The following is a 15,894-nucleotide window of genomic DNA, read 5'->3' on the forward strand; positions in this document are numbered from 1 at the left end:
GCTGCTTTGACCATCAGGTCTTGACTCTCACCTTAATAAAGACGACCCACACATAATTGTGTTTGTATAAAAGATATTTACTTCAATTATCACACCTAGGGTGCTAGTGAATAATAATAATAATACATCATGTGAGTTTCATACAGTGATATTGCTTCTCCATATCATATAGGGACCGTTGTACAGTGCTGAGAACAAACATTATATGGCTAACCAAACAAAGACAGAAGAAACAATGCCATTCCGCTGACGGAGGGAGCACTTCCCTGCTACTGCCAGCCATATAAACTTTTACTTTTATGTTTAAACAAATACCAAGAAATAAAATGTTACAAAAGATGAGTCACAGCAACACAACGTGGGCTTCTCAAAGCTACTTGTACAAAAAAAAAATGACACTTTTTTTGGTCAATTGGTTCTTTGTGAGGATTTTTTTTTAAATCTGTGATTGTGAACATAACAAACAAGCTCTAAAAATGTCTAAGACTTAGTGCGTTACAGAAAAAAATATAAAATACTGCTAAAAATGTAAGACACCACAATACACGGGGGTAAAACTGAGCTTATTATTTAAAAACAAAAAAGTTCTCAGGAAAAAGTACACCACTTTGTCTGTCTGAGTTCATCTTGTGCTGTGTTAGTAGTCAGGGCATTCATTTCAAAAGGCTGCCCATTATCATGGCAAGTAGTTATTGCACAAATGCAAAGAGTTAATTTCTTAATAAAAATGAAAAGGGACATGAGGGAAACAATTTTAAAAAACAAAAGCACTTCCACTCCCAAACAAGTTAGTCTTAATTTACTTTGGATTTAACGTCCAAATTCACACGCTTGACATTCTTGAAGCATTTACAGAGAGTGGGACAGACAGTGCCTGTTTTCTTAAAAGGAACAGCAGGAAACGGCTTTCAACACAGAAATGCATAGACTATTCTGATAGATAGAAATGAAAACCTTTCGCAGAAATTACCTAATAGTTTAATGTAGGGCCTCTCTCCCCTCTAACTACACCAGAAGGAGAAATTCACGGCATTGGGAAAATGTTATTTCTGAAAAATTAATCTGATGTTCTTAGTGGGACATCCTCAAAAAAAAAAAAAAAAAAAAAAAAAAAAGGCAAAGTGCAAGTTTGCTTCCAATCCACAGAGGAGGTGATGCGCCATGCAACAATCCCAGCTCCTTACATCTTTGCCTTCTGTAAGGCTCTTTATGCTGGTTCAGCGCTTACTGATGGCCCTTGACATCGTCCCCCAAGCAGACACATCCCTCCCTCATACAAACAGGGCTATTTCTAAAGCAACATTTCTCTTGTTGCTTAAGCAGCTCTCTCTCAAACTGTTACCTACCCACAGAATGCTTGTCTTAATGTGTTTCTACGTTGCAAGGAAACCAAACAACTCCAGCACAGATACAAATTTACAACTAGTATTTTCATATTTCATACCAGGAAGAGTTGTTGCTGCACAAGATTGTTTTAGCCAACTTTATATGTAAGAAAAAATAGTTATGGATGCAGAAATTAAAACATATGCCAACAAAGATGAACATCATAGGAAACCAGTCTCTCGTTTTAAAGTAATACTCTTGAGCAGATTGCAATGTACCTTGAAAAAGGGATATTGCGTCTTCATGAAATCTTAACAGAGGCTCTAGGAGGCTTACGGTATTTTTTGTCTCTCTTTATATCGGAGTCTCTTCCCTCACTTCTGAGTCTTTTAAATCTCAATACTAAATGGTTTTTAATATTTAAATACAAATATTTAGTAGACATTTACACAGAGTCCTTTAAGTGGATTGCTCCAGAAAACACAACATATTGATATGGGTATTAATCAGTCAAGTACATGCCAACCCATCCAATTCCCAGAGCAGGCCAATTCTTCTAAACAGAACGGAATAGAATGAGTTTGGACCATCTATGTCTGTTTAAGCAATAAGAAGTGATATGTATATTTCTGTTGTGTTTATATAAAAATCTCTGAAAGGCATTTTAAAGTAATCTCACTATAAATAGGAAAGACCAGAATTTTGTTTTGTTCTAATAATGAATTTTATATAATTAGACATATGTTGCTGTGTAAAGAGTGAGTTTTAGAAATAAACAAGTGCTAGTACAAACTGAGGAGGTAGGAGTGTGATGTAGAGAAAAAAAACCCCTATTCTTCACAAGTCCCAGTTAGACTGGAATGACCTTACGATGTATCACCATTTGAAGAGGAAATGGCTCAGGAAGTTGAAATGAACACATAAGTGCTTATTTTAAAGTTATGTAAGAACATGGTGAAAGTTAGCCACAGCTGGAGATCACATGGGTGCTTGACCAATCAAGTTTTTAAAATGCTCACTGAGAGACCCATTAGTATGTTTTTTCAGAGACTGTTGTTATGAATGTAAGAGAGATTGTTGCACAATGGTGGACTATTTATTCCAAAATGTCATCATGCAAATATAACCAGTGTGAATATACTCTTCAGTCACCTGAATCCTCCTAGACTAAAGCTTACATTTGCCTACATTGGGTGTACAGTGTGTTAGCTCCTAAATATAAAACTAGAACTTCTATTGCACAAAGTTTTAAATGCACAGTAGTATTAAGTGCTCTTTATCAAAGGGATTAGTGGCCCTGGGCTACTGAAATGCACCTTGATTGGTCTTTTCTTCTGAAATAAAAAGTAGGCTCTTGCGTATGCTGAAATCTAGATTACTGTGCTTTAGATTATTCTCAATGAAGAGATGAGAAGATAAGGCACGTTATCTTTCTGATTACAGAAAGTTTGATAAATAGTACATTTTATGAAAGAAGTATAGGCTAAACGCTTCTAGGAAACTGTGTAATAATATTGCTTAAACTAAAAACATTTCAAAATAATAAAAAAACCTCCCCTCCCCCTCGCTCGTGCCCCCCCCAAGAACAAACAAACAGGAAATCCGTGAACTTCTTCATTCCCGAGGATGAAAAAAGAATGGAAGCCTCTTATGGAGGGGAAAGTGGGGACAGAAAAAACCCCCACCCAACAGCACAATATAGTTGTGTTGCTTATTCTTCACCTGCCCTCCTTTAAGCTAGTTTATCTAGAACACTTACTGTATATACTATACTAGCATTCAGAGGTAACTAGGTGCTTTGGAAACACTTTCTTTAAAGCTAATTAATTTACACACAAATAATACTAAGGGTCTAATGGAAACTAACAAAAGCCAGAGAAATGCAGAGTGAACCCTGAGTACCAATCTTATAACACATCTAGATATACTTTTCTTAGTTCCACATATGTAGGATTGGATTTATAAAGCCAGTTAAATGCTTAGTCCTCCAAAGCAAACAAAGTCCCCTGAGAGGAACTCAGAATATGCAATTTCAGTTATATACACCTCAGAAGTAGAATTTTAAGCATGCAGGGGCACCAGAGATGCATTGCTGGTTTTGATTTGTCACTTGGTTTAATTTACTGAAAAATTCTTTCTTTTTTAAAACCTTTTTTAAAGGATGGAATCCTGCTCCCTTTAACTGACCATACTGTATGTAGGCATAGCAGCTCATATTGTACAAGGAAGAGTGCTTAGTACGTGAGGTTCCTGATAGCCATATCAAAGCAAAACCTATTTATACAGTTACAGAGCGAGTTTAGGATGTGATTTCATCCTTAGTTCTAAATTATCTAGCTTTTGTACATTTCAGCCAGACCCTTGAAATTATTTTTATGTATTCTAAATGTGAATTTTTCTCTTCATGTTAATTAAACCCGCATGTTCAAACGATCTGATCCCTCAGAAGCCTGCAGTCACTTTCTTGCAATGTGGATTTTGCCTAGCAAGTGGGAAACTGGCACTCTATGCATTAATATACATATTAGCATGTAAATAACATTTTTAAACCTGCCATCCACCCATGCCCCAATGCATATAATTTACCTGATAGACTGTAGCAATTCCTTACTGAGCCACTAAGGCCTATATTGTAATTATGCTACATATTTAGCAACTTTTCCAAACAGGAATAGTGTAAGTATACGTGTTTAAAAACTTTAAAAAATGCATATTATTGACCTGCACAGCTAGAAGGTGATAACACAATTAACATATTATTATTGTTACCAATAGAAAGATTGTGCTGTTACAAACATTACCACAAAATTACACAGTAACTATGCAAAGAACTCCTGTCACCACTACTTCAGGACATTCCTGGGATTCTTCTCCACTTTCCAGGGATCTTTGAGTGAGTACTTTACTTGGTAGTACAAATATCTCCAAAAATAAAATGAACAGCCATAGATATGCCTTTAATGGATGGACTGAGGGAAGTGGGGCAGCAGTTAGTATTTATGATAGTTTCCTAATATGACTGTTTGTCATTTAACTTTTATATGGTCAGGGCTCACTTGACTGTTTCAGTTTAATAGAGAAACTGAAGTGATACAGCAAAGTCGCCAGATTTAGTAATAGAAAGAATCTAGGAAGAGCTCTAGATTGTGCTCTTGGACATGCATGATTTCCACTGAAGTCAATGGGAGTTGCATGCTTGTATGATGGCAAAACTTGTCCTCTGGCATACATCTATCCAAAAATAAAAGATTAAATAATCCCCGTATAATTTTTAAGTAGACATTCTTCCTTCTACACATATTTGTGCCTGAATATGCTCATAAATTGTGATGAATTGACAACCCTGGTGACTCAAGTCCATTTTTTATCCACACAACAGGTACAGCAGTGCACGCTTCCCCCTCTCTGTCAGCGTGCCTTTGGCCTGACACAGAAGGGGTGAGGAGGGTGTTTAGTCTCCACGGCCAATCAATTCTTGGCCTTTACAGAGGATGCTAATAAGGGTACCAATTAGTAAAAAGTTGTGTGGTTAATTTTTGTGATGTGAACACTTCTCTATGAGGAACTGACCTGAGACCAAATAATTCATTTCACGTATGCCAAAGAACAGCTCTATCAGGATGAAATTCATACCTGAGGGCCATCACAAAACCAAAGCACCACTTAAGATATATTTTCAGGGCTTAACGGAGTTTTTAAGGACTGCAGGAGCCTATAGCTGACCCTCCCCAAAGGAGGGTCTTTTAATCACTGTACATTAATAGGATATGGCATATTGCATTACACACAAAATTTAGCAGCTCAGATACTGGGGTGATAAAGGCCATAATAGTATCTGGATAGATATGGTAACAATGGACTTATTTTTCTTAAAAGTCTATTGTTACATATATTTAATACATGGTTTATTCAATATCTACTATATTAACGCCACAAAAATGAATAGAGGAAGAAAATAAAATGATTTTAGATGAATAATACAAACCAAACTCTCATATAGTGCTTTTCATCCATAGATCTCAAAGCACTTTACAAAAGAGGTCAGTATCACTATCCCCATTTTACTGATGGGGAAACTGAGGCAAAGAGAGGCAGTGACTTGGCCAACATCACCCCAATGACGGAGCCAAGAATGGAACCTAGCTGTCCCATGCTAATGTTTATTTTCATTATTTAAAGTAATTTGGAGTTATATTTTAAGTTGCTCGGTACTTTTTGAAAATCTTATATTATACAGAATTTTTACAGGCTCTTTAATTTAAAGCTGTTTGATTGTATGTATGACATGGAGGAAGACATGTTAGTGCTTGGCCAGAGGGACCACAGAATATGCCATGGAGACTGGAAGGCCTAGCATAATAGTAAATTAAACTAAATGCTGCGTTTTACACTTGTTATGTCTGTATAAGATCAGATATAAGCAGCATGTCTTGTTAGGGGCTGAACCCACTGAAATCAAAGGAAAGACTTTCCATTGATTTCAGTGGACATAAGATCAGGCCTAAGACCAAGTGACAGCTTTTCTTCCTCTCTCTATATCTTTCTTACGATCTCCAGGAAATCCTCACAATTAGAACCTATGGAACACAAGTACAGGGAGTGATTTTAAGACTCAGTATACATGGGCTGTAATATAAGCAAGAGAGATGATTTAAAGAACTCACTTGCTTAAAAAGAAAGAGAAGAAACAAACAGATCCTCCATCTGCATGTCAAAAATTTTTATGAATATATTTATTTATTGCATTTACAATGAATCACTTTGCTACATAACACTGCTGATTTCTTAGCAACCCTGCTGACGGCATTAGTCCATATTACTAATGACATTTCAGTTTAAATAAGGAAGCTGTTTTGGATTTAAGTGCAAAAATGCATCTGAAACCAATTACTTTTTTGGTATTTTTATAATTTAAATATGGTCAAAATGTTTTTCCATTTCTAAACTACCAAGTTCCTGCCAAGAGCAATTTTTTTCGTTTTACAGCAGAGTTCTAAAACCCTTGAAATTAGGGATTTTAAGATGGAAACTCTGACAGACCCTGGACTGCAGCATTGCTAGTGGGGACTGCAATCTTTTTTATTATATTTATCACATTATTCTGTCAGATTTTCCCCTAACTCTAATTTATTTAAATTAATCAGCATTATAATTTCACTTTGCGCGAACACTGAGATGACACACTTTCTCTCTAGATCGCTGTTTTCACTTTTAAAAGACTGCAAAATGGTAACGTTTTTAAATAATGACTAGAGAATATTGCATAGAATTCTGTAGTGTTCATTAACCCCTTCACTGTAGCCTCCCCACATGAAGGTTATGTTAAAAATGAATACAAAAACCTCTTACCTAACGAGAAAGGCATGCGATGTTTACTTTGAGACATCTTATTCTAGTAAAGAGCTTATTGTGAAACAGCTCCTGGACAGATGATATGGATAGAGCATACCAATGCAAGGCTCCTTAAGGAGTGACTCTACCCATAAAGTCTATTTATAAATTTTGCGGGAGTGCAAGCTAAACTACAATGATCAAGTTCTATGGCATTCAATAGCTACTTTAACAAAACCCTTTTTCTTCTGTTATCAGTAAGAAAAATCTTGTGATTCCACAGATAAAGAAAATCGTATTTATAAAAATGGAACAATTATAATCAACAGGCACGCTTCATCCGCTCTCCATTAACACGATAATAAAAGAGACCATCACACTTCATTAAATCTCAATATTGTTCTCTCCTTTTAGCACTATCCGTCCAGAGATAAAAATGACAGAATTTTACCATCAGTATAAAAATATTTGTTAAAACAGCCTGGGGCCTATCCCTCCATTGCTTTAGACAAAGTCTGAACTATAAACAGAAACAAGGGTTTTTAAAAAAGGCTTTTAAAGAACATAAAAATGTTAACAGTCTGCAGAAAACCTGTAATGCTAGAGACCTATATGTGCTTTTATCTATCTGGAAAAGTACTGAACAGCATGCCTTCAGCAAGTGCTCCATTTTCAGTCGTCTTAACTGTATAATATAACTGTGCATAGAGAACAGCCCCACATTTTGAACATGTGGCACCTTATACATCCTTTCACCTTTGTTACTCTCAACTAATTAACGACTAGAAAGCACTGAAGAGTCCAACTCTTTTTACATTACTTCTCCAGTAGATCTTTATCAGGTAATGAAGACTAGGAGTGTAATACTAATTTCCCCAACAACATTAAATTTAAACAACATACTTCATTACCATGAAGATATATAGCTAAAAATCATTCACCACAGATGCAATTTAACCCTTTTTCAACCAGGGAGGTCTTGCCAATTTGGAAAACTAGTAAGGAAAAAATCTCCAAACAGGAGAGTAAGGTAAGGTATCTGTCAAAGAATTGTAACGTGGTTCCTAACTGGAAGATTGGAGTCATCCCAATGGCATTCTAATAGTTTTACGTACTTTCTACCTATGATATTATGCATGAAATGACAAAAGGAACTAAAGCATTAATAAAGTGCCAAAATATAGGGAATACCAAGAGCATTTTATCTGACTAATTTTATAATAAATACTGATGACAGCCCTTGGCAGAATGGGGTGATTTATGAATTACGAGTGCTGTCTTCATTCAACAAAATTCTATGCATTGTAAGTGATATAATAGAGTTTACATTTCACTGTTAGTGTTATAAAGGAAACATCCTCTACAGGAGAGCTACAAATATGCTTTTAGAAAATTGACAAGGCATTAACAAAAATAAGCAGACATTTTTGAGTGTTTGGCTCCTCTAATGTAATTAGCAGAAACCTGAAAACTACAAAACGAAAGAACAAAAAGGATACTTTTGAAGGCACTTAAGTATTGCTTATCAAGAAGAGAGATTAACCCTTACTGCTGCATTTGGGTTCATCCTATTAATAAAATTTTGCTTTCAGTGACAGCTCTCAGTAAGCATTATTGAATGCAATAAACAGACACACTTATTCAAAAACTGGTCTGGGGACCTTAATTAAGCAAAATAATAAATAGGAAAAAAACAAACAAAACAAAAAAAGCCCATAACCTACAAGCAAGCAAAATTTAACCACTTGACTGCATCAAGCACCCAGATATCGACCTGATAGAAATAGAGGGTGGCAACACATGGCAAATATATTGTTCTAATGTAAACAAAGAAAACTGATTAAGTTAGAATGTAAGACAATATCTGGATTTGTCTAATTATAAGTTCTGTCTCTTGGCTGAACTGAAGATGTTTATATTTCATTGTTACCCATGTTCAAGTACATATATTTGAATGGGTCACACATTCATAAATGGAGATGAGTTTTATAAACCAAGTCAAAACATTTGCTTTTAAGGAGACACTGTGGTGAAGAGAAGATTTCTAATGGTAATGTTTTGATTTACCATGTCCTTTGCTGGAAGTTTTCTCAGCCAAACATTATGTCTCTTTAAGTAGAAGTCACAGTGATTCTAGATAGTGCAATCACATGTTCCTAATTTTCTCTTAAGCTCACCACAGAAAGGGCTAGTTGTGGTCTCTGTTTATCAAATTTGAGTCGTGCACCACAAGCTAAGTCTCTGGTTACCCAAGCAGGTAATTTGAAACGACTGTGACAGTAAAAACAAGTAAATAAATCTCTGCCTTTCAGCCTCCTAGAGCCTTCTTTTCGTATTCATGAAAAGGCTAATAGTGTAGTGACGCTTAATTTGTGAAAACCTGAACTAAGTGCTGCTGTTGCACATTGAGACTGTAAATGAAATACATCACTTCTAAAACATCATGCAAGAAATGTGGGTTCACATCGTACAGTCAAAGTCCTACTAGTTAATTAATACAAGCACACTGAGGTGTAATATTGGGAGCATACCTTTAAAATTGGAACTCCTTTCCCCACCCTCCCAAAATCAAAAAAGTAATATTAATTAAACTTAAGAAGTAATGAATGCACCATTAAAGTGTCATCAAAAGATGCTGACCTAAGACAAAGGTTTCAATGATACACAATACGGTCAAAAAGTCTTCAATCAATAATATACAGTATGACAACTACATCTTGTAAATTATACCCAATACTGCCGGCAGTCTATCCCTCTAAAGAATATTTGCCCCCTTTCATCCCTTCCTAACAATCAGATAATAAAATACAGCACCTATAAATAAGCAAAAAAAAATATATATATATATACCGAAATCATCTATTGTTAGTTTTAAAGATATGGCAATAAAGGAGTCTAAATTAGCAAACTTGTAGAAGCCATAACTGATAAAACAGCTTATTGAAAAAAGGTGGCAGTAATGCACTCTATGTGTGCACAAGTACATAAGAAAATACACAGACGTATAAAATTGCACGCACACACTCACACACACACATCCTTCCACACACCTCTATGCTCACGCATATACATATAGACAACAGGAGGAGTTAGAGACAAGTCAGAATTTGATTTGTACTTTGATCAGTTTTATGCTGTGCATAAAATAATCTGAAGAGGCTAAATTTCCGAAGGGTGGAATAGTCTGGACTTGGATTCCAGAGCACGAGTATTTTGGTTTGGAGTTTGGGCTATTTACATCTTGGTCACAGCCCATCTGATACCTGCAATGTATTCTTTTTCTACACAAAAATAAACTTCCCACAAACTAAAACATTTAAATCAGTGCTTATGGTGGGAAGAGAGTCAGTAAAGGGCGACCTATTGTAGGAAGAAATCTCTTCATCTGAGGCAGGCCCCAATTCCTTCTTAGTGGTGTGTGTTATCAGTTACACATGTAAATGAAACTAACTGATTTCAAGTTAGTTGAATGCTTCAGGTTGTAAAATATGTCCCCAGAGCTGCAGGCTGAAATGTTACTGGCCAACTTTTTTCATTTCTCTTTCTTAAACAAAAAGGTACTAGATATACTACAAGTCAAATGAAATGATCAAGTACATGCTATTCTAAGTTGTCTCCTAAACCTCCTGGATATGAGGTCTGATCAGCGTGCTCTGTGGTTAGAGGTTAAAAAGCAGATTATAAAATACCTAGATTCAGATTTTTTTTGTCCTGATTTGGCCTAAAATGGAGTGTATTAAACAAATTCTGGTCTGCAAAAGACCAGAATCAGTTAAAGCTATGAAACAATGTGCACTACGTGTCAATATTCTATTTCACTTACAAGAAAACACTAAGTCAGCTACCACAAATTAAGATATTTTCCTGATGTGACTTTTTTTGTTTTGTTAAAAAATATGTGGAGTACATGTGGTTTTTTTAATTCAAAGTTTCAAACAACACAATTCTTTTCTTTTCTTGAAAATATTTAGGAATCCAAACTAGTGTGTTTAGAGTCGGTTGACTGTGCAATCTCTTAGTGGCAACTGAACAGCTACAAAAAACTTTTTATTTTTCCTTTTTGAAAAATCTCCCCTTTTTTCCTGGTTTAAGAAGATAATAGTGTATTATCGCTCTGTAGCCATTAGATGGCAGATAAAAAGCCCCTTTAAATATGTGGGTTTGATTTTTTTTTGTGTTTTTGTTTTTTTAAAGCCCACACCAAAGAGGAGGGCACAAGGCAAAGCTGTATGAGTTATTCCAGAAATTGTGGAAATCACTTAGGGCATTAATAAAAACACTTCAGGGTACAAAAAAGCTTGACCACACATTTCAGTTTTCTTCCTTGAAAACACAAACATAAATTGGGCTTTACGCTCCTTTTGTTTTCTATATGCACCTTGGCCTATGGCGTTTTTGCCCTGTGGCCTGCAGGGCGGTAAGTGCGCAACACAATAAAACCAGTAGAAGTCCAGTTTAACTTTCCCAGCTCTCTAGAGTTGGGTGAGTTTAATCTCAAAACTCCCATTCAACGGGCTCTTCTCGACTAGCGGCCTTCTCTAAACGGTGTATTATGTTGTTCAAGTTTGCTGCTTTCTTTTTCCTCAAGGTGTTGTCCCGCGTGTTCTTGGAGCTTGCTGCCTCGGAAAAGCTGAATAAACTCTGAATAGAATTGGCTTTCTGCGAGCCTGCAGCCAATGTGGAACTTGTACTTGGCACACTCAACATTTTCTCTGAACTTTCTTTTGACTTGAAGGAGCTCTCCCCTGTAAGGACTGAGGTGGAGGCAGCTGAGGTAGAGGCATCCTCTTCTGTAGCAGAGTTTGGCATTGTCTCCAGAGTTTCTCCTGAACTTTGAGACCCTGGCGGAGAACTCTGACGTGGTGCTTTGAGCCTACCCTCATCATCAGTATCCTCCAGGCTCTCCATTCCCAAATGGAATGACTCTGTTTTCTCTGATGATCTGGCATCTTGTGGTACCTCTTCCCCCACTTCAAAAGCTGACTCTGCTTGCCCTCCCTGAGACTTTGTGGTTGCATTGCTGTACTCGTCCGCCTCCAGACCACTTTGCTTTCCTTCAGGTGGGCCTTCTGTGTCCACACCATCACAACTGTCTCCCTCAGAGCTGTGAACTGCCCTGCTGCTTCTGGCTGAAGGAGAGTCACTTGATCCAGCCTGGCTCTGGCTTCCTGCTTGGATTTCTTCAATGAACAGCTCTCGACGGATGCGAGATCTAGAAGACATGGTAACAGAACGATAAGTTTGGTGCTGGTCATTCATAATCATAGACCACAGTAATATATAATGTATGCTTTCTCAAGGAACTGACAAAAAAAATGAAAACATTCACAAAAAGCTTTTTCCTTGGCCTGTAGACAGAAGTGCCAAATCTGAATCCTTAGAAGTGTTTATATATTCAAAGGATGAGCTGAAGAAACACGTGAAAAAACGTGAAATGCAGTCAAGGCTCTTCTTTTAATACTTTACTATGATATGTCATATACCTGCTTTTAAACAGCACTTTGTATTAGGCCCAACTTACAAAGTTCATATCCATATAGAAACTCTCCCAAAGTGCAGCAGGAAGAGAAAGGGGATGTCTGGATCTGGGTTTTGATTTGCACCCCATTTTTACTTTGGGTAATACTCACAATATGCCAAAATTTAAGAGATTTAAAGAGAAGTTGTCCAATAAAAGATATTACCTCACTCACTTTGTCTCTCTAATATCCTGGAACCAACATGGCTACAACAACACTGCATATATAATTGTTGTAAATCTGATTCCTTCTGACTGTTCAGTTCAATAATGCAAACGGTGTAAATTTAATTTTCGTGCAGATAACAGAATTGTTCTAGAAGGACAGCATGTTAAATCATAAATAGACCTTCTAGTTTAGTTAAAACAATACTCGTTGCTTTAGGAGAACTTCAATCCAAGTTACACACATACTGACATTTACAATTTTTGAAGGATCATACATGGATTATAAAGGGGGATCAAGAGACAAGGTCCTAAAGATCTCCCATTCTCAAGAATCTCACTTCTGAAAGCATGAAGTTTCAGAGGGTGCCTGAAGAACCTACGGATTCCTCTCTGCTCTGAGGGCACAGGAATTTGGAAGGGATTTTTTTAATATATAATTAGAGGGAGAACAAAAACACCAACAACATTCTGATTTCTACTCCTAAAAATTAGCCATGACTTGCCTACAATTAAACAAAAAACAGAAAAAATAATTATTACAAACAGGAAACCCTGATCAAAAATAAGAATACAATTCTGAATCAACTTTAGGGCAGTGCAGCTTTCTGACTGGTTTTCAGTCTATGAGCCTAGTGTGACTTCTGCCTTATTTTTTATTTATAAATTTAATTTCAGAACATTAATAACCACATAACAGGCAGTGCACTGCTAGGGAATTAATGCACTCCACATATGGGTAAAAGTCATCTAATGGTCAGCTGTGCTTCCTACAACATGAAGTGTGTAAAAATCACCCAGCAATGTACATGTCATTTTATTTGAGCTTCCCATAAGGAGTTTCCCAATGTCCTGGATCTCACAGGGAAATGAAATGATGTGTGGCCTGGGGTTTTACTTAGCCTTGATAACTAAATCAATTATATAATCGTAATTCGACCGTGATTAATAGAATTGTTTATGACCTCTGTGCATTCTACTGCAGGATATGCCCCGTGTTCCTAGATAACAAGAAGAATGAAGCTCAGCACAGGAATAGTGTACACACAGTAACAATTTAGAGAAAACTTTGTCAAAAAGAAAAATACCACTGGTTTTAATGAAGAAGTGCTGCCTTGTCTTTCAAGTCACAGATGAAAAACCCTCTTCATGTTTGCAGCAAGTTTTCAATAGAACCTTAAACTTCTTGCAGGAACTAATGCTTACTGGGAAGAACACAGACTAGCAACAGAACACTGCTGGAACGTCTGCTTGTGTCTGAAACCAATGACATTATTGACTTGCTCCAGAGACAGTAGAGTGCTTCGGCAGTAATCGCTGACATGGCTTTTCTCAGGGATTACCAGTCTATAAATGTCCCTCGGAGAATAATATTCACCAGACCAGGGACCATAGGTAGTAATATTAATTTGCTATTAACATTACTTCCCTGCATTTTGTGTTTATTACTAGGCTTTATTTACTTCTTATAAATCTACCTTTACAGGCAGTGACCCAAAGCACACTGCTCCTGACGTGCTTCCCTGAGTCAGGAGAAGGAAACGGAGAACTTTGTGTCTGCCCACCTAAGAAATATGTCATTTAAAATACCACAGTTCCACTTAAGAAAGTGAATCACAGCAGTCTCATTGAATATTTGGCCACAGTTCTATTTAGCATGGGCTTGACTGATGGATGTGCAAATCCTTGGAATTGATCCCCAACACACTAGGTCTGGAAGTCAATCAAGCACTACATTAACTAGGAGACAAAGTCTGCACAGTAAACAGGAACTGGTGGCAGCAGCTAGGAAATTCTGGACAGAAAGTGCCTATCAGTGGAAGATGAAGACCACTACAACCACACCCAGCGACATTCTTCAGTGTTATTCAAAATATGAGGCTATCCTAGGGACTGTGCTGGAGTTCACTGTTCATGTCTTTGCACAATTTCCAGTATCATAAATAGACACTTAATACAGTGATGTTTCCTGCAACTTTTATAAATTACGTTGAATGGAGTTTAATAATTTAATAGCACTGGACTGAGATTCAAGAGAACAGGGTTTAATTCTTACCTCTACCACAGGCTCTCTAAGTGATCTTGAACAAGTCACTTAATCTCTGTGCCTCAATTTCACATGTGTAAAATGGGGTTAATACTACTTCCTTTCTTTCACCCTTTGTCTCTCCCACTATTTAGAATGTAAGTCATTTGAGGCAGGGACCATCTCTTAACATGTATTTGTTACAGCTTCTAACACAATGGGGTCCCAATTTCAAAAGGGGCCTCTGAGAGCTTATGTAATGCAAATAAGAATAATATACATCTGACTGTATTTATGTATGTGCTGAGTCTTGAGTTCTGGAAACAAACAGAAAGGTTTGGATGTATTTATGGATACAATGAAATCTTTTCGGAATATTTATATTTCAAAGTGAAATTCTCTCTCTCAGGTATTTCCATAGTGCATGTGCCAACACACATTCTTTACACAAAGATGGCTGAGAGGGCATACTCTAATGCAGCAACAGTCTGTGGAATGTATGGCATAAGCCATATACCTGAAGGATAAGCACTCCAGTAACAAGATTCCTGAGACCCTGAATCCATGACAGCAAGAAATGAAGTAAAAGGTATCAAATTAAAGAGGAACAGTACACTCTGGTTTGTAAATGGGACAGACAGCAGTTGTATGGAAGATTTAAAACCCACAATGCAAGCTAAATTTGAAAATGGGCTCTTGACGCCTTTAAAATACAACAAACACCCCACATTCTTATCTTTCAAGATTCCTTACAATTAGAAAGGGAAACCACTTCAGTTCCATGAATTCATTTCTTGTACTACCTTATATATATTAATAAATAATAAAGATACCTAACATTCATAAAACTCCTTTCTGCTGAGGCTCTAAAAACATTTCATAGACATTACTTCACGTTCACAAAACCCTTGTTAATATTCTTGTTTTTCAGATGGTGAGAATGAGGCATAGAGTAGTAGTCCACGGCTTGATTTTCAGAGGTGCTGAGCACTCAAAAATATCCCACTGACTTCAGTCAGGCCATAAATGACTTGCTCACGGTCACACAACAAAACCCGAACTCTTGATTCCACGTCGTGTTCCAACCATTAGACTAGGTTGCTGCCTCGCTTGTACATATTTTACGTTGTCTGTAACTGCAGGACTATTCTGAATTAATGTGTAGTGTGGTGTGGCTAAATGTGCTGATCGATCATGACTTGTCGTGCTTTCTCACAATGTGCCCAACAGAAGACCTCATGATAATGAGGAAGATAACACGTCACCAGTGTACTCTCATTCATCTGTATAAGTGAGAACAGCACATTGCTATTGCTTAGCTCAGTCGTTAACAAGGAGTCTTTTTTTGTGTCCATAGTCACCTCGGAAGCAGCAGAGAGGAGCTCAGAGGGAGAAATCTTTTAAAATGTGAATTGTTTGTTAAGGTTTTTTAAACTGTCCTATGATAATCAGGGAGTCTTGGTTCAAAAAGCAAGGGACTGAGGCTTGTATGTTTTCTTCTACCTCTCAAATTATAACTGTTATATTG

At 36.9% G+C, this 15,894-nt stretch overlaps 1 protein-coding gene across 3 annotated transcripts in view; it reads right to left on the reverse strand.

The window, feature by feature from the left end:
* Nucleotides 1-15,894, reverse strand: part of CUX1 (cut like homeobox 1) — a 401,218-nt gene that overhangs the window by 57,370 nt on the left and 327,954 nt on the right. For 2 of the 3 annotated variants that reach the window (XM_050929093.1, XM_050929094.1), the window contains exon 24: nt 57-11,869. The exons of the other annotated variant lie outside the window; for it this stretch is intronic. In XM_050929093.1, the coding sequence (XP_050785050.1) occupies nt 11,152-11,869 (718 nt within the window). In that variant the 3' untranslated portion in view covers nt 57-11,151. Of the gene's footprint in view, nt 1-56; nt 11,870-15,894 lie in introns of those variants that run through there. 3 annotated transcript variants of the gene reach the window in all.

The sequence above is a fragment of the Gopherus flavomarginatus genome, chromosome 19 (genome assembly GCF_025201925.1).
Source record: "Gopherus flavomarginatus isolate rGopFla2 chromosome 19, rGopFla2.mat.asm, whole genome shotgun sequence".
Taxonomy (NCBI): domain Eukaryota; kingdom Metazoa; phylum Chordata; order Testudines; family Testudinidae; genus Gopherus; species Gopherus flavomarginatus.